Raw genomic sequence first — 19,566 nt, 5'->3', positions numbered from 1 at the left:
GTGTTATTATTATTTAATATTAATGAATAGTTAGATCCTGTTATGTCTATACGAGGTGATTTCATAAATAAGACAATCTGCATCGTTATGCAGACCAACTTTTTGGACAGTCCATGGGTCATACAGAGCCATGAACAGATGTTTACTATTGCCATCTGGTGGCCTGCACTTCCAAAAATGATGAGATATGTGTTTTATAACAATGAGTAATTGTTCATGTACTTATTGCCCAGATTGTGTGTGTGTGTGTGTGTGTGTGTGTGTGTGTGTGTGTGTGTGTGTGTGTGTGTGTGTGTGTGTGTGTGTGTGTGTTTAAAGTGAATAAGACATTACATCACATTATGGGCCTGATCCAAGTTCCTGTAGTTTACAAAGATTTATAAACATGCTCAGAGCCAGATTAGCAGAGACAATTATGTCATCAATTTAAACTTAATGTTTAAATATTAGTACGTAGATGTTATGCCCAAATCCTCAATTTGCAACATTTACCAGTAAGTTTAAGATTAAATGTAAATCGTCTTCTACATTTTCACGGCACGGCACGGTCGCTTGGTTAGTACTGTCCCCTCGCACCTCCAGGATCCGGGTTCAATTTGGGTCTGAGTGCATGAAGTTTGCATCTTCTCCCTGTGATTGGTGGGTTTCCTCCGAGTTTTCCGGTTTCCTCCCACAATTTAAAGACATGCAGCCTAAAGCTAATTGACCATATTGTTCCCAAAATTGGCAGTGTGTGAATGTGTGTGTGAATGTTGACCTACCTCAGATCGTAAAGAATGGGAATAAATACAGCCATTGGCCATTGGCCTCCAATGGTCACCATTTTTCTTATTGTGTTTGTGTTTATTGTTTCTGATGGTCACCATTGGCCTCCATAGACCCTAGTTGGACCAACGTTTCTTGGTGGATGGATGGACTTTCTATTTTAAGCTTAAACCAATCTAATTCCCATTATATTTTGTTACATACACTACCGCTCAACTGTTTGGGATCACTTTCTAACTCCATGGTCATTCCTGATTTTTATTTCTTAAAGCAATGCTAAAGGCATCCAAAATATGCAATAATCCCCTTTAAACAGTTTATATGGAGATGTATCTGCTACTCATGATGTGTTAAAGCACATCATGGGATTAGGGGTAGCTCAGTGGTTAAGGCATTGGACTACGGTTCAGAAGATCCCAGGTTCAAACCCCACAACCACCAAGTTGCCACTGTTGGGCCCTTGAGCAAGGCCCTTAACCCTCAACTGCTCAGATGTGTAATGAGATAAAAATGTAAGTCGCTCTGCATAAGAGCGTCTGCCAAATGACTAAATGTAAATGTAAATGTAAAGCCTTCATATCGTCTCTAATCTGAGGTGCTGGTTGTTAATCGGTGATTTCTGAGGCTAGTGACTCTAAATGAACGTCTCCTCTGCAGCAGAGGTGAGTTTTGGTCTTGCTTTCCTGGTCAGGTCTTCATGAGAGACAGTTTAATCATGGTGCTTGATGGGTTTTGCAAACGCATTTGACAAATATTGTTCTAGCAAGAACTACTCTAGAAATAATTCCAGAAAGGATGACCTCTGTGTCTTTAAATAACAACTGACTGTTGTTGTTGTTGTTGTTGTTGTTACATAATTACATAATTCCATGTGTTATAGAATGCAAAATTTAAATCACTAAACAAAAACCAAAAAAATATGCAAGTGATTCCAAACTTTTGAGTAGAAACAAGATGTCCTTCTTAATTTGTACTGTTTAAAATAACAATCTGCTGTTGGCCAGGATTTTTAAAGTGATCTTTAAAAATAGGCCATTTAATTGAACTGAGACACATTTATCAATGCAACATCAATTCTGTTTGGATGAAAAAATAAATCAAATATATGAATAATAATTAATATATTAATATATTTGGTATTAAATATAATAACAAATAAATCCAAGCAAATGGAAGTCGTGTTACAAGCAAGGGTGTTGCCAAGACAGATACAACCCTAAAATGCAAGAATCTTAACTAAAACTGCTAATTTGTACATTAGAATATATGATTGTGTACTGTATTTTGCATTTAGAAGATTTGTATGATACTATTTTGCATCATACATGTGATGGCCCATATATATTGTATGTTTAACTTTATAAACACAATTCATTTACGCAGTGCTTGTTCTTGAAACGTGTTACAAATTAAAATTAAAGCACAAACACATGCAACCTGTATATGCACATATGCATGTAAAGCCTCATTACTTTAATAGTAAGAAATACCAAGAGTCTAACACACCTCATTACGAGCAATAAACAAACAGGTTTGATGAGTAACATTACAGAGCGGTTATGGAAATGACGTTATTGATAAGCAATGTGCACAGATGTTTAAGGAAATGTAAGCACTAAAGTCAAAGCATGCAGTGCAAATGTATGATGTGTGATGAAGACTATGTTGAGTAGTACCTTTGTAAAGCGGAGACTTACTCTATCCACAGGTGCAATTTAAACATTCTGTCAGTTAATTAAAAACATTTATTTATTGAGGGAAAGGATTAAATAATGCATCTGTGTGCCAAAGTATGGGATATTCTAGGATTACCAGGTTATTTGTAGGTGGAATCCGAGTCAGTTGATTTTCAATCAATGAGATGACAATCATGTGTGAGTGAAGACCCGTTTTTTATTTAAAATAATAGAATCTATCAAGGTCTGACCTTCACAACACATATTTTTGGAAATGTATCATGACTTGAACCTCAGAACCTCAGAAAAAGAGCTGTTGATGCTCATCTGGCTGGAAAAAGTTACAAGAGGTTACCATCTGGACTCCACCAATCCACAGTCAGACAGATTATGAACAAATGGAATAAATTAAAAACAACTGCTAACCTTCCTAGCTGTGTTTAAGTAACAAAGGAACCCAGAATCAATTCTAATCAAACAACACCCTACTACATATTGGCTGTCGGTAATGTTTTGGTAAGAGTCAGGAGAATCAAAAGAAGACTGAACAAACAATGGTGTGCATGGCAGGGTTGCAAGGAGAAAACCAATGTTATCTAAAAAAAAAAAAACATTGCAGCCTGTCTACAGTTTGCTAAAGATCACAGGGGCAAGCCGGTTAGGACATTGGAAGAATGTTTTCTGGAAGCATGAGACCCAAATAGAACAATCTGGTTTAAATAAAAGGCATTAATTTTGTGAAAAGAAAAAAATGCTGCATTCTAGCATAAAAACCACAGGACATTTGTGAAACATGGTGGTGGCAGTATAGTGGTTTTAGCTTGTTTGGCCATATCTGCACCTGGCAACTTTCCAGCAAAGTCTAAGGCGTGCCTTGACCTCAATCCTATTCAAATGTTGTGAAAGGACCTGAAGTGAGCAGTTCATGTATGGAAACCCACCAACCTCCCAGAGTTAAAGCTGTAATGTGCAACTGTGCAAGTGTGTAACTGTGACTCATGCTCCTGTGACGCTTAAGAGGAACAAATAATGCGAAATGTGCACAAGTCCTGTAACACTAATGAATGTTGTGATGTCAGAGTTACGTAAGAAGGAATAATGAAATAGGAATGTACACAGTAAACAGAAGTGACATGCTCAGTTTATGTTTAGCATTAGGAGAAATATTGACAAACAGGTAAGGAAACCAGTTTGAAGGGAAGCAAAAAAAACTCCACTCTTACATTTAGGAGAATACAGAAAGAATGAATATATGCAGGAAGTACTTCCTTCCTTATACCTGTGCTATGATCGATAACCGTTGTTCCCTTTATTTGCCTAAAAAAAAAGTTTGGTCCAAATATTAATTTATTTCATGTTGAGCTGGAAACGGTCCAGCTGAGAGGTCAGGATTTCAGAACAAGTTCAAAGACCTTTTATATAAAAAATCATTAGCAGAAATGCTTTATATATACATACTGAAGAAATCTGAACTATGTAGAAGCATCCAAGATATAAACAAACAAATTTTAAGTAAGTAGCTACATTTAGCTTTGATGGCAGATTGGCAAACTCATGGCATTTTCTCATTCGATTCACAAGAATATCACCTGGTGTGGCTTGTCAAGGGTTAATATGTGACATTTCTTGCCATCTTAATGGGCTTTAGACCATCAGTTGTTTTCTGCAGAGCAAGGGTGGGTACAGAATCCATAGCCCTAATAGTGCTACTGAAACTACTGTACATGGCAAGAGTTAAGTTTAAAACACTGAGTTAAGTACAAAGAAAGGGGAGTCCCTCATTACTTTAAGAAATTAATGCCGGTCAATCCCAAAAATCTCAAGAACTTTAAAAGTATCCCCAAGTGCATCACGCCATAATGAAACACAAATGTAAACATAAAGAATCACAAATGTAAACATATTCAGAGTTATTTAACACATTTCTTGATGATTGCATTATAAGAATTTCAATGTCTTCAGTATTAATATGCAACATTGAAAACTATAAAACATTTTACATATGAGCTAAAGGCTGTAATTTTATTATATGAATATATGCTTGTATGGCAGTACAGAGTTGCTGCTGGGTGTTAGACACACGGTGCTCCACCACCTTCTGCTTGAGGTCTGGACACAAACTTGGCCATTGACAAACAACTGAATATGTTATATGAATAGGACGTGTGCCTGTGAATGGATGAAGATTTAAAGCTTTTATCACTTACTGTGTATTTACTTTTGTTGTCAGCTATTTAGATAATAAAGTCTGCATATTCAGGCCAGTAAATCTATGCTGTTATACAAGCTACACATTGACTACTCTAAAATATATATAAGTTTCATTTCTATAGAAAAGAGTGTACTCACTTTTGTGAGTAAATGTATAGTATATACACATATACATACAGTATACATATATTAGGTTAAAAAAGTCTTCCCTATATAATTAATTTCCTATACATATCTATCTATCTATCTATCTATCTATCTATCTATGAATGATATATATATATATATATATATATATATATATATATATATCATAGATAGATAGATAGATAGATAGATAGATATGTATAGGAAATGAATTAGATAGGTAATCTATCTATCTATCTCATGTATATATATATATATATATATATATATATATATATATATACATGAGATAGATAGATAGATAGATAGATAGATAGATAGATAGATAGATAGATAGAGAAAATTCCTCCCTTACAGTATTATTATATGTTTATAATGAGCATGTTTAATTAGCAAAAATCCCGGATTCCTGCAGCTTAATTAGTAATCGCACATCATATGGCATGGTTTTTCCTCATACTTAGCTGTGGCTTCAAACAAAAGCTATTCATACTACAGTGGCTTACAGTTCATCAACCTGCCGAGGCTGGGATTACCATCCACTCCCTCTTACAGTAAATGTGAATTAAAATTGTGGAACACCTGCTGAACTTCCCCTTCCATCTTAATATAAGAGCACTCAGGGCCAGCATGGAGACAAGCACACACACACACATCCATCCTAGAGAGAAACACTCATCAGACACCTTAAGGTAAGTAGAAATCTTTCAGTTTATTTATATAAAAACTATCCCTTTGATATGGATAGCAGAATCATAACAATGATGTTAGGCTAAATTTCATATTATTTAATAAAATACTTAAAATACTAAAAACACATGTTTTATATTTATTTGCCTATAGTATAGGCTATTAATTGGATTAATAATTCTATTTACAATGGCTATGCATGCCGTGTGGGCATCTAGTAAAACTAAATTAACACCACTCTACTGTCTTCCAGGTCAGACTATCAAATCTGAAGATGAAAAGTTACCTGACGTGCATCCTCGCTATTTGCGCCTTGCTGGCCGGCAATTTGGGTTCAGCCAATGGACGCAGGCTTCATCTGGGTTCCTGTGCACTGACAGTTCATACTCACGAGCTCAGACATCATTTTCAGCAGATCCGGCACAACTTGGTGAGCCATTTCCCTGGAATACGAATACAAACCTCTGACAGCTAACCTAGAAAAAGTGCATTCGTTCAGAATAATTAGATCAGTGAGTGATTAGGGCATGATTTTCATATTTCTGGAGCAGAAATGTTGCGTAACACATTAGCTTGAGTAATTATAGCAGTTTTAGACTTGTCATCTGATTAAGATTCTATTATCTAGCATAGATAGAAGTAAATAATTAAAATGTAATTGTTATATATATATATATATATATACATACTTTAATGCAAAAGCCATTGTGGATTGTGGATATTTAAAAATATATAAGTAGACAGTCAATTTATGTACATAGGAAAAAAAAGTTCAATTATTTGCTTTTTATTCAGCTGGTATTTTGAAACGATTGCAGTTCATTTTTATTAATACAATTTATTGATATGATCCACAGGTCACACAAGACAACCACAAGGGAGTGCGATTGCTGAAGGCGGACGTGATGAAGAGCTTGCAGGTGAGACAGATCATAAAACTTTTTACCAAAACTGAGTGGTTATGTAAGTGTACTTGTCGCAAATTTTTTACTCTCACGTTTAAGAGTACAACATTTAAGCTTTCAAGCAACTGTTATATAATTGTTATTACGTAATTATCATCTCTAAGTGGTTCAACAGAGCTGAGAACCTGACTTGGTGTCTTTTTCCAGGCTACAGAGAGCTGCTGCTTTCTTAGACAACTGCTGCGCTTCTACATCGAGAAGGTCTTCAGCGGCTACACGAGCAGCCATTCACTCCACCAGAGAACCACCAGCGTCCTGGCCAACTCTTTTCTCAGCATAAACAAGGACTTACGTGCATGTGTATGTACAGTCACTTCATCCTTACAATATGTAACATTAGGATGTATAACACAGCTGTAGTGCATTCTCTATAGAAATTTAATTTATATAATTGCAAGCATTTAAATATGTTCGGCATTTCTATAGTAAAATGTACTTTGGATTTTCTGTGAGATATTTATTTAGTCTTTTTGGAAGGAGTCTCCAGTTTTAGGGCTTTGTAACACTTTAATGTGATACTGTTAATGATTTCTTCTTGCTTTGTTATGACTGTTTACTAATAGTGATGTCTTACTTTTTAACAGCATTCTCAGATGCTCTGCCAGTGCAGTCAGGAAGCCAACCTGAAGTTTGATGTCATTCAGGAAACCTATGACAAGGTAAGCAACGCTTACAATGTTATTATACAGTAATAACCTCTGAATACTCGGTGTAGATGAAACTTCTGGTTTTGACCCACTTTGACATCAAATGAAAACATCGGTAAAACTTTCATAAAGGTCTTACATCCTAGGGATTTTTATTTGGTTGATTGTTTTTAAGCAATATCATCCTAAATATATTTCCCGGCACATTCAGAAGGGCTTGGAAAGAAAACCTTTAACCTTTAAATTATGGGAACTTGCAAAAGAAATTACGTTGCTTACTGAAGGTGCAACGTAAAACAGTTGACAGTTGAAATTTCAGCTATGTTTAATAAAAGCATTTAAAGCATTTAAAGAATGTAAAAGCATTTTGCGATGCACAATGTGCCAATAACTCACAGGATTGTTGGTTAAACACTTGCTATTCAGACGAATCAGGGACACAAAGGCTTTAATTTGCTAGAGAGCATAAAAATCAGACTTTGGAGCAATGGAATAAGATCATGCGGTCTGATGCGTCCAGATTTACCCTATTCCAGAGCGGTGTCAGGGTTAGAAAAGAACACATGAAGTGATGCACCCATCATGCATAGTGAGCACAAGCCTCTAGAGACAGTGTTATGATCTGAGGTTGCTTCGGTTGTTCAGGTCTAGGCTCCGCAACGTTATGAGGCAATAAAATGAAATCAGCTGATGAATACCTTGACCAGGTGTTGTACAGGTGAAGTTTTCTCACTCTCAGCTTTTATGTGTTTTTTTTTCCACACAGCTGGAGGTGGGAGCTGCATCTGTAAAAGCCATCGGAGAGCTGGACTCTGTGCTGGAATGGCTTGAGAGCTTCCACAGCAAAGATCACATGTTCCACCTTCATGACGATGAGTCAAAATAGGATGCTCATGGTATTGACTTCATTACGCAGTGCTGATTCATTTATAGGAGCTACACGAAACTTGTATTTAATCTTGTAAATTAATCTCATAATTATCATATTTATAGGATTTTCATTTTTGTTGAAAAGAATATCGTAGCGTGATTATCAGATTGGGATAAACTGGGTAGCGTTTTTTGTTACTGACAGTACAGACCACTCTGCAACTTTTTGATGTTAAAAGTAGATCACCTTGAATGTGTCTACTGAATATGTGTGAGCTATGTCTTAATAGCATGTATGTTAAAAATGAAACGGTTACTTTATGCTGTTGTTGTGACAGCGTCAGTTCTGAGAATAATGCCTGTGGCTTTTTACTGTTTATCTGTATGCATGACTCAAAAGAGTTGTGCTAGAATGTAGACCTTTGAGGTCAGTTTGTTTAAATCATGTTTAAATTCAATTGTAATTTGAAAGAAAATAAATGTTTATCATCCTCAGTCTTTGCATATGGTGTTTAGTGTACGTGTAAGCTTACTGCACCAAATATACAGTAGATACTTTAAATTTTCATCCCTGCTTTTAAGAGAAGAAGAAAGAAAGAAAAAAACAGAAAGAAAGAAAGAGAGTCTATGTCTATCAGTCTATGTGACTCTACTGACCCCTTGTGGCTAAAGATGGCAAGAGCCATTTTACAGATCAAAAAGTGCTAAGTGCATTTCAATACATGTAAAGAAAAAAACAAAACAAATGTAACCAAAAATAAATAATACCAATATATGCATTACCCACTTTATTTGGAAAACTTTTATACACTTTTTTTTTGGTCATTTATGCAATTATTTGGCAGCAGCACAATGCAAAGTCATGTAGAGACACATTAAGACTTTATTATAACGTTTACGTCATCAAATATTAGTATAATAAATTTGTTGGCTTTAATGGTGGCATGTTTGCTGATTCCAGATGCCAGTTTTCGCATGCCAGTGTTTACAGAGCAGTGCGAAAAACAAAAATGTGATGGAAATGCCTTTTTCTGACATTGTTAGGTAGACCGGTTCGAGCAGAAAGCCTATAGCAACTTAAATAACCACACTTAACTGACATGGTGAGCAGAAATTCATCTTATGGTGAAATTTAAGGCAGGTCACATCAGGTCCCACAACTGTCAGGCAAAATCAGTAATAATAGGCCAGACTTGGCATCTGTTCAGATAAAGATTGGGAAAGAAAAAAACATCAACTGGTCTTCGTCAATGTCAACCACTTCACTTTCGGTGAGGCTGCGCCCTGTTCCGCCCACAGACTTACTGGATGTTTTGTTGTTGTTGATGTTGTTGTTTTGCGATACATTATGCACATAGTTTAGAAACTACATTTTTCACACCATTCCGTGCAAAGTGCTGAAATCACCAGAGATCAGCAATTTCCAAAATACACAGACCTGCATGACTATATGCTCTGCACTCCCCTCACATGATTGGCTGATTGGGTGATTTAATGTATGAGCAGGGCTGCAGGTGATAGTAGACGATTGGAAAACTCTGATGAGGAATTATTCATCAGTCTATAAGAGGTGCATGTACATTAACTTGGGCATGATGTGCACTAATAAGCATCACTGGTCCTATCTTGCTGAAGGTGTGAAAACACACTGAGTGATTTTTTCGAAACCGTTTCCGTGAAAGATTTCAAGTGAAAGTACTGAATGTTCTTGAAGAAATAAAGAACTAGTTCACATATACAATTATATCAGCAGTTTATTAATAAGGCAGAGGTCAGGCCTGTCAATGAACCCAGCACAAAAAGCCATTTAAAAATTACCCATGATTACGTTCAGTCATTCGTAATACATTCATTATGAATTAGAAAATACTGCACTTGCATTTTATTTTCTTGGGCAGAATGATTGTACATAATACATCCCTCATAAAAGAAAAGTCCAAACACTAAATCCTTAAACAGGGTTGAGTTTCCAAAAGCTAAGTTAGCTTGCGTTTTCCTTTTTATACAATAAGCTCTGGTATGTTTGGGCTTGTTGTCCTGTTCGAACAATAAATTCTGTCCAAGTTTTAACCAGTTCTGTTGAGGTAGTTCTATCTTATTCTGTTTAATGGCAGAAAATCACATGATGCTACTGTTCCTCCGCCATGCTTAACAGTTTGGTACAGTGTACTTGAGGTTGACTGCCACATGTTTACACCTTCAAACATACCTCTGGCCAAAACCATTTTTTTTGTTCATGTGGTTAGCTGCAAGGTTTAGTCTAGATTGAAGGTGTTGATTTTGCAGCAAGGGCTTCCATGTTGAGCAACCTTTAACTGGCGAGACTGTAAACAGTGAGTCTGGTGTTCCAGCAGCTTCCAGTCCATGCCAGGCCAGCGCCTTGTTAGTTCCTGTCCATATTAGCAAATTTTCTCTCAGAAAATTGACAAGTTAGGCCTTTTTATGAACCTTGGAAAAGTAGATTCACCTCACAATATCTTGTACTTACTGTATGTACAATTGTTTGAACTGATCTTGAAATATGCAGTTGTTTAGAAATATCCTGAAGAGACATTCCTGACTTGTGTAAATCAATCCTCTTTCTCAGATCTGCACTGTCCTGCTTGGACTTTCCCATTATACTGTGTGTTGGTCAATCCACTCTGCGCCGGCAAACACCCTAAAAAACACCCTGTTTGTGTGGGCTCAGAAAAGCTACCATTGTCAATTTTAAACAAAAAAAAAAGTCAGAACTTTCAGCATTCCTGCATGTATAATCCCAAAATAAATTAAACCATTCATTTTAACCTTAAAAAGTCTTGGACTGCTTTAAAATCTGTCATGAAATGATCAGCTAGATGGGTAAACGTTATACACGAATGAGTGTTTTTACAGGATAATGACCCCAAGCACACATCGACAGCTGGGTGTAAAACAGATGACGCAAATTTAAGCTTTCCTGCAGAAAAACTCCAATATTTGGGGGAAAGACTTTGTAGTTTGGGAGTTGGTCAAGGGGACAAAATCCATATTAATACCCATGGTGTTGGAATGGGAGCTCTAAAGGCGTGATGATCAGATACCTGCAGACTTTTGGCCATGTAGATTTGATTTAGTGTGTGCAACTTGTCACTGTCACTTGCTTAGTTTTAAAACTTTGAGGTTTGATTTATTCTTTTAATCCTTTTTGGTGACTGGTCAAATTTTTTCCAAAAATCCCATCCCAAAGGTACACAAAGATAAAACCAGGAAAGCTAAATGCTAGCCCATGCAGCCTTAGAGATACATAAAGCCAGCCACCGCATCTTCCTCAGTGGCTGCTAAAGTTTAATCATAGGGAAGATGAACACACTTACTGACCTGTAAGCATTATTTACCTGATTTCACATAACTGACCAATAATTTGCTAAATGTTTTACTTTGATTGACAATAGCAATAGTAATGCGTTCCTTATACCCAAGGCGATTTTTGCTGTCACGATCACACTAAATAATTTTTTTTTTAACTGTCATAGTGAATCTATGTTTAATAGACAGTATGTGGAACAGAATCTGAGTCATTGCTTAAAAAAAAAGAAAAGAAAAAAAAAAGGCTTAAAACTGATTCTGTCTCATTTCACACTTTAGCACTTTAATATTCCGATGAAGTAGGCACAAAATAATCGCAAGTGATAAAAACAGTAAGCGAAAAAAAATAGAAGAACCTTGCTGGTCTTGCAAGGATTTTATGATTCACTCTATCAGCTTTCAATTGTGTCTAAAGTCAATTCGCATTTGGCAAATGGAAATATGATGTGTTGTCATGGCGTCAACTACATTTACATTCTGCATAGGTAAGCAACCATCGCACTGCGATGAACAGCAGAAACACACACACATTTTTGGCAAATTTTGGCTTTGAGGCCAAAAATGTGTGTGATAGTTTTTTGGTGTTAGTTATGCTGGGGTTAATTCTATGCACTTGCATAACTACACATAGGGCAATATGTATTAGTAAGATTTATTTTTCCATAAGTTCATAAGTAGCAGAAATTCGTGGGAAGAGGGACATTTGAGTCGAATTTTCATGACTCCTATAATAGTAGTTATCAAACTTCCTCCAAAAATTGATGATTGCAACTAGAAGGACTAACAAAGCAGCTGATGTTGCTTAATATCATCCTGTAATGGCTACTGTACTATTTATCTAAGTTGTACAGTAGGACCACTCTACTTAAGTGTATTACAGTTCATTAAACCTATCTTTTGCTACATGACTCTTTAGTGACCTTGTACTCTCGGACTTCCCCATGTCCTTGTTTTGAAACAACAGCATGTCAGGCAAAGGCTGAAGGGCGTCCAGTCAGAGGTAACAGCATGTTTGACAAAAATCCTTCCTTTAATCCCACAGGTGTAGCAAGATTTTATTGGCCGCTGCAGGTTTTAACCCATGACTTCTGCACACACAAGCATGGCACAAAACATGCTTTGAGGTGCACCACATCATGACGGCAATCATGCGAGAAAACCGCCGTGCTCGTCTTCCACAGGCAGGAAATAAGATTCATGCAGAAACATCACAGAAACATATACGCGTGTTTTGCATACTGCAAAACGTATGTTATTTTTTCCCTTTTTTTTCTTTCTTTTTCTGCCCGAGTCATGTGCTGCAGCGCTGTTTTGTATGTACGTTAACACATCCGTTAGTGAATGCTCTCATCTGCGTCACTGGCGAGAGTGGCTTTGACACCCCAACAAGTGTCGGCGAAGTCGAAATAGATGAAGAAGAAGACTTGTGAAACTAAAAGACACCACATAAAAAACGAGTATCTGTTTGACAAGATTATTTCCTTTAAAGACAGCCACGGAGCCTTAGCTGAATCAATAAATACTTCACAATCTGAGACCTTCAGTAAGAAATGGGAGTTCCTCTTTGTACCTGTAATTTCATGCACTTATTTGGCAAAAAGTTCATCCATAGTGACCTGCTTAGTAGCACAAGGAAGGCTGTTGATCCTGGGATATGAGCTTACAATCTTCTCGTCACTTGACAATGCTTTTGCTTAAATGGCAATCAATTAATGTTCAGTGCCTCAACAGCAATTCCAAGGTGAAGTGAGTTAGCTGATAAAACAGCTAGCTGTTAAGATGCTAATAGGAAGACATTACTAAGTATTAAATCATCATGACAAATAATTCTATATAATATATAATGTATACACAGTATATACGTACGCACGCACACATCACATTTAAATTACTAAGCATGATGATCAGTCATTAGTCATGTCTTCCTATTAGCCATCTTACCATCTAGCTATATATATCTTATTAGCCATCTTATCAACTAGCTAATATATATACAGTATATATATATATATACAGTATATATATATATATATATATATATATATATATATATATATACAGTATATATATATATATATATATATATATATATATATATATATATATATATATATATATAAATAATGTAATGTAATCCTGTAATATTGTTCAGGTTTTTCATCATCAATGTGCATGAAATCTTTCTTTGATCAAATTTTCACACTTTCCCACCACAACTTAACTGACTGTTCTTAAATTTCTGATTATGATGCACCTGACTCAAAGCTGAACTCATGATGGTTCCCAAAATAACCTGGAGTGTTGTATTATAACATGTTAAACAGCAAATTCTGGCAATCACCAGTTGGGTATTCTAAAATATCTGAGAAAAGCTGACAAAAAATGGACACAACTTTCCAACATTACAAAGCTAAACATGGGATGCTGAGTTGATCAAGTTGGGTACATTTGCTCTAAACTGGTCATCTGGTCGAAACTTGCTGTTGCTTAATAGAAACCAGTCTCATGTCAAGAGGAAATTGGGACTTCACTCAAGAACCTAAACCAGTAATAATCGATATTTTTATGCAAAACCTGCGGTGGTCAAGATAAATGAAAGTGCAAACAAATTTTAGGGACAAAGTGAAATCAAAAATAATTTGGAGAGTTACTGTACGTTTATGCAAGTGATTAAAATTTTATTTGCTTTTGAGAACTGGCTACTGTTTTATCAAGAGAGGGATGGATTTTTTTATAGCTTCTTGTTAAATGTACTATTTATTTAAAAAGCTGACATATTTTGCCATAAACTATGACTTTAAGTATAAGTATATACCTGTAACAAACCATGATCAAGCATTAAAATGAAACAATATGCTGATAATGAGTGTCTTCAACAAAAAAGTAATAGGCAGGAATTTTTTGGATTTAGTGGCATTCATGGATGCCTGTAAGGACAATTGAAATTTAACATTTAACAACTGACAACTGACATCTTCAAGCAAAACAGATTTCTGGGGTTAATTTAGTAGAATTCAATGTCGAAAAAACGTCAAAATGTTATTTTTTTCCATTTATCCTGTGGAAAAAAATTTTAACACTAGTTTGAAGCATATGTGATTCTGCTGATGCAGTTTGTAAGATACGAATCATGCTTTAACACTTAAATCGTGGTTTCTTGAGATCCTTATCAATGTGGGGACTTGATAATAAAACTGACAAGGACACTATAATTACACATTAATACCTGTGACAATTTTTTTTTTTTTAAAGCGTAAAGCCACAATGTTCGTCACAACACAAATTATTCTGTGATGACTGTCTAGGTGTTAAGAGGAAATATCTGTCACCATCCCGTTGCCCCAATACCATCAATCGCAACAAGCAAATTCATTTTCATATTGCAACCACCCTGCAGCCTTTTTCAAGTCTCAGATTTGATCACGGGTGCATTAAGTCTGACTCAAGAGCTGTTACTCCAGGTAACCTCATGAATGATTAGATTCTGGTAAAGTGCTTTTGTGGTGTTGACACAACCTGATCAGAACAAAATATCTGATTGTAATGATCACTGATTCTTGGGAATAGACTTTTTGCATGTTAAAGACTGTGTGCACACTGATGAACTGGCATCCCATTTGGGGTGAATTTCTTTACCACAACCCTGACCAGGACAAAATGTCTGCTGATAGAATATGAAATAAAGGAGGAGGGAAAATGTTATCTGATTGCATCACTTTTGGTATATTAAAGATGTTATTTAGTCAAAATGCCAACCATTTAAGACTTTAGCTTTACTCCAGGTATTGAGCATCATAGGTGTGATGATTTCTTGCCCCACCATGTGACACACCACTATAAAAGAGAGCTAAAAGATAACAAATATCAATAGCTAATAATAAAATTAATTGGAAGAACAAAAAAATTAAGCATCAAAACACTGCACACTTATCAGAACAAATCTGAAAAATAATAAATCAATAGTTGTTTTGCTGGTTAATGGTTTGTGTTATCTACTTTTAACCTAGTAACCTTCTTTTGTAGGCTAATAAAAGACATCTTTAAGGTATCCCCCCCAAATATGTAAACCAAAGAGCTAAAAGCAAAATGCATCAGGAAGTCTGGCTTTTAAGTTCTCATACATACAGGCATGAGCTCTGCACTCAGTGACTTACTGTAATCTAAACCAAAGCTTTCAAGTAAAAAGATAATTGCTTACATCAGCACATTTGAAATAGCGGGAGGAAAAATACCACATCTCAGGTATTGCTACACATAGGGGTTAACCTAAACTGAGTGACTTATCAGTAAATAAATAAGATCATGGAACTACAAGTACTTGACACTCATTCTAGATCCTCTCCAACCTAAAACCCCTTTTCTGTAAACCCTCTACATTTAAAGGAATCAATCTAATTGGGCTAGTGTGTGAAATAAACAGATGTATCAAGTATACATCTATGAGAAATTGGCCTCATGCCAAATGGTCCTAAGTGTAATAATAATTATAAAAATGCAAAGTTTAATATCAGAGCTTTTCATTAATTAGCCATCATCTCATATTACCATACAAGCTATGTAACTGGCATATAATACTGCTAGTTAAATACCACCTATTTTCTATCCAAATCCAAGCAGTGTGTTAGGTACCTTGATTCATAAAGGTGGGGTTAATTACTGTACAAAATGACTTCGCTTATTTAAAGGTGATATCCATAATCTAAGAACTATACAAAATAAATGGTAGATTATGTCTGAGATTTAAACGCCTCATCATTAAAATCGAACAGGACCTGTTTGAAGAAGTCATTCATTAAAATAAATTTTTCATTCTAAAAAATAAATAACATTGGGTTAGTTGTTCATTTTGCTATTAGGACTAATAAATATAATGTAATACTAACAACAAAACATGACATAAGAACCTTTTTGTCTGTGTAAAAGTAGTGGTAAGCAAGTACAGAAATATCTAAATATAGATTAGACTTACATAATACCTAAAATTATCAGTGGAGATTTTTACAGAATAAGATGACTTTGTAATTTATCAATGAAAATATTTCCAATGATGCAACACAATATGCTTCATCAATGAATGATGACATGAACTAAAAAAAAAAAAAAAGATAAGCAATCGGTTTTCCTGTAAATGTGGGAAGGAATTTTTTGGGGCTTATAAAAAAGGCACCTCTGAGCATTTGCTGCACTTCTCCTCCCCCGAGGATTCAGCTTCAGGCTTACGAAAGGGTTAACACTGGTGTGACGAGACCTCTGATCATGCTCCTTCTTAGGTTCCTCCTGCTTGCTTTGCTGACGGCTTTGCTGATTGACACTGTTCAGTGCAAGAAGATCTGCAAAGAACAAGACAGCTGCTGCTCCTTCGTTGAGGGATTTCCAGGCAAACTGAAAGCAATTCGTTCTTCATACGCCGCGATTCGGGACTACTATGTGAGTAGCTTTCAGTTCCTTTCTTCTTAATTTGGTGACAAAAAAAGCAAAGGAGGGGAATGAGAGTGAAATTAGTTCATAATGAAAAAACAGAATTACATAGTTAAAAAAAAAATTGAATCAAGAACATTACTTACTGACACTGACAGTTTAGTGGTTCAGCTTTGATCTTGTGAAGATTCCGAAGATCAATTGATGCATTTAAACCATGACACTTCATCTTTGAGTTAAAATCTGATTCTTCCTAAATTGTTTAGGAATCCAATGATGACCTGGACACCTCACTGTTCAACAGGACAGTTCTTGAACATTTTAAAGTGAGTACCAGAAATCCATTCACACTACTACTACTGCTGCTACTACTACAACTTCTACTACTGCTACAATATCACTAGGGTTGATTAATAAAGTGATTTTATCCTCTGCCTACTACGAGCATCATATCGAAACTCGGGCGCGCAACCAAGCGCAGGCAAGAGTGCAACTCGAACTGTTTAAGCTTTTTCAGTCTCAACATCTGGAAAACACAAAGAAAGAGAGAGAGAGAGAGAGAGAGAGAGCAGGCTGAAAACGAGACTTAACAGGCATGGTTTGGTTTCTCTTGCAGAACCCTTACGGATGCAGTGTGATGAACGACATTCTGCATTTCTACTTGGACACGGTGTTGCCCAGAGCCATGAACCAGAATAAATTCGGTAAACACATCGACAGGATCGGAGTCATCTTCAAGGATCTCAAAAGGGAGATGATCAAATGTGTGAGTATCTCTCCTAGTGTTTATTGCTCTTTTCGCTTTCGCGTACCTCGTTTTAAAGTAAAAAAAAAAAAAAAAAACGCGTGTTTTACAAAAAAAAAAAGAAAGAAAGAAAGAAAGGCTATGTAAGGTTTATGTCCTCTCAGCACTGTACATTACAAAATAGACTTTGACAGTTGGTTCCTCGACAGCCAAGCCCCTATTGCTTGTTCAACAAAAAGTCCGATGGTCTAATGTCGTAACAGTGACCGTTTAGTGACATTGTGAAAGATGGTAAAATCTCAAACTGACTTTTTTACTACTACACTCAGTCTACAGTCTACTCATATCCGCTTATATATAAACTCGAACTGAGCTGCTGTTTTTGTTGTTGTTTCTTGTTTGCGGTCCTGGATGCCCTCGCGCATGCGCAGTAGGAACTTTCATCATCGCCGCCCTACAGTAGAAGGATTCTGGGATAAAGTTAACATCTAGCCATACAGCTCATTATTACCCTAACAAAGTAGACTTCTTTAAGTAATGTGACTTGGATGCAATGTCACTTTACCCTAGAATTATGTCTGAAACAATAACCAGCTGCTCATTAGAGCTAATTATTCACCCATACACCACAATATAGAGTATATTAGGCTATTACACTTACCACTAGTTGCGATAAAAGATCAACTTACAACATAAAGCGCAATTAAGCTATTAATTAGTTAATAGGGGCAGTTAAAGGGTTAAATCGCTAAATAGATTAGAAGGTCCCCTGTTCAAACCCCAGAACCACCCCACTGTTGGGCCCTTGAGCGAGGCCCTTAACTCTCAACTGCTCAGATGTAAAATGAGATAGAAATCTAAGTAGCTCTGGATAAGAGTGTCTGCTAAATGCTGTAAACGTAAATCTAATAAGGTTCATAACTAACAATTAACCCATAAATGTCTTTGTCTTTTTATTATTATTATTATTATTATTGCACTATATGCTGATTATGTGATTTTCTTGAGAAAATTGCTTTATTAATAACCTATTAACAACATAAAATAAATTAACATTTTGACTTTTATATAATATCCAATTCTGTCACCACAGATATTCAAGACTATAACACCTTTGACATCCAGTTAACCCCTAATGTTTTTTCTGTTACAGAAGAACTACTTCACATGCCAGAAACCCTTTGAAATCTCCAGAGTCAAGAGCACATACAGTCAAGTAAGTACTCCTGGTGATGCATCATGCAAATATGAAACGTGCATGATCATAGTTAGATGCTTGCTAGATGCAGTAGATGGATCATAGATAGGATGCATGCCAAAAGGATATGATTGCTTATTGCACATTGTTCTTTCTGTTTAGATGGGAGACAAAGGTCTGTACAAAGCCATGGGAGAGCTGGACATGCTGTTCAACTACATTGAAGATTATATGGCATCGCAGCGACATAAACACTGAAGAAATGGGGATAAGGACGCACTTGATAGGGTTCCTGCCAACAGGACCCCTATCTGAATAGTGTGGGAAAATTACTGAAACATATTTATACTGGATTTATGGAAAAAATATATAAATTCATGAATATTTATTTTTTTACTACTTTTTTACTGTGTCTGCTGTGCTACCACACTAAATCATGTGTTTTTTCTGTTGTGCAGTTTTTTTGTACATCAATAGAAAAGTTCCTGATGTGTTTATCTTCATTATGAAGAAAGCTTATACTGTTTAAGTCATATTGACCACAGCTTTTCTGTAATTACATTGCTGTGTGCAATGAAGTGTAATAACTGTTTAAAAGTGCCAGTCAAATGTTATATTTATTTACAGTGTAACTGCTACTTCACAGCTTTTATTATTTATTGTTTTCTATGTTGTTTTAACTTCTAATACTGCAGTTATCTGGAGTATAAACTGTTAGATGTCTTAAATGTAATAATTAAAGTGTAAAAGGAAATGAATGCAGACAAAGTCTATGTTGCCTTATTGTCAAGCCTATTTTAGTTTGCACTTTAGCGAGACAAAATTTCTCAGGTCTTGCCCAGTAAACTAGCAACTCACACAAGAAACGAAAAAGCAGACAGTATACAAAATGAAAATATATATCTGA

The 19,566-nt window shown here is 35.8% G+C and overlaps 2 protein-coding genes across 3 annotated transcripts; both read left to right on the top strand.

Annotated features, from left to right (window-relative positions):
- Window positions 1-5,448: 5,448 nt before the first annotated feature.
- Window positions 5,449-8,029, top strand: il19l (interleukin 19 like). 2 transcript variants are annotated; one of them, XM_053483782.1, is made up of 6 exons: window positions 5,449-5,491; window positions 5,743-5,919; window positions 6,347-6,409; window positions 6,602-6,754; window positions 7,039-7,113; window positions 7,868-8,029. In XM_053483782.1, exons 2-6 carry the CDS (start codon window positions 5,764-5,766, stop codon window positions 7,985-7,987), a joined length of 567 nt encoding a protein of 188 aa, XP_053339757.1. In that variant the 5' UTR covers window positions 5,449-5,491; window positions 5,743-5,763; the 3' UTR covers window positions 7,988-8,029. The 2 variants fall into 2 exon arrangements, with proteins under 2 accessions (XP_053339757.1, XP_053339756.1); XM_053483781.1 differs by lacking the exon at window positions 5,449-5,491 and having other exon boundaries at window positions 5,715-5,919.
- An 8,211-nt stretch (window positions 8,030-16,240) lies between these two features.
- il10 (interleukin 10) lies at window positions 16,241-19,412 on the top strand. Its single transcript, XM_053483784.1, has 5 exons — window positions 16,241-16,725; window positions 16,983-17,042; window positions 17,333-17,482; window positions 18,615-18,677; window positions 18,822-19,412. The coding sequence occupies exons 1-5, from the start codon at window positions 16,555-16,557 to the stop codon at window positions 18,915-18,917; spliced, it is 540 nt and encodes a 179-aa protein (XP_053339759.1). The 5' UTR covers window positions 16,241-16,554; the 3' UTR covers window positions 18,918-19,412.
- The last annotated feature ends 154 nt before the right edge of the window (window positions 19,413-19,566 follow it).

The sequence above is a fragment of the Clarias gariepinus genome, chromosome 23, assembly GCF_024256425.1.
Source record: "Clarias gariepinus isolate MV-2021 ecotype Netherlands chromosome 23, CGAR_prim_01v2, whole genome shotgun sequence".
NCBI classification, from domain to species: Eukaryota; Metazoa; Chordata; class Actinopteri; order Siluriformes; family Clariidae; genus Clarias; species Clarias gariepinus.
This window is presented reverse-complemented; position numbering and strand designations above follow the sequence as displayed.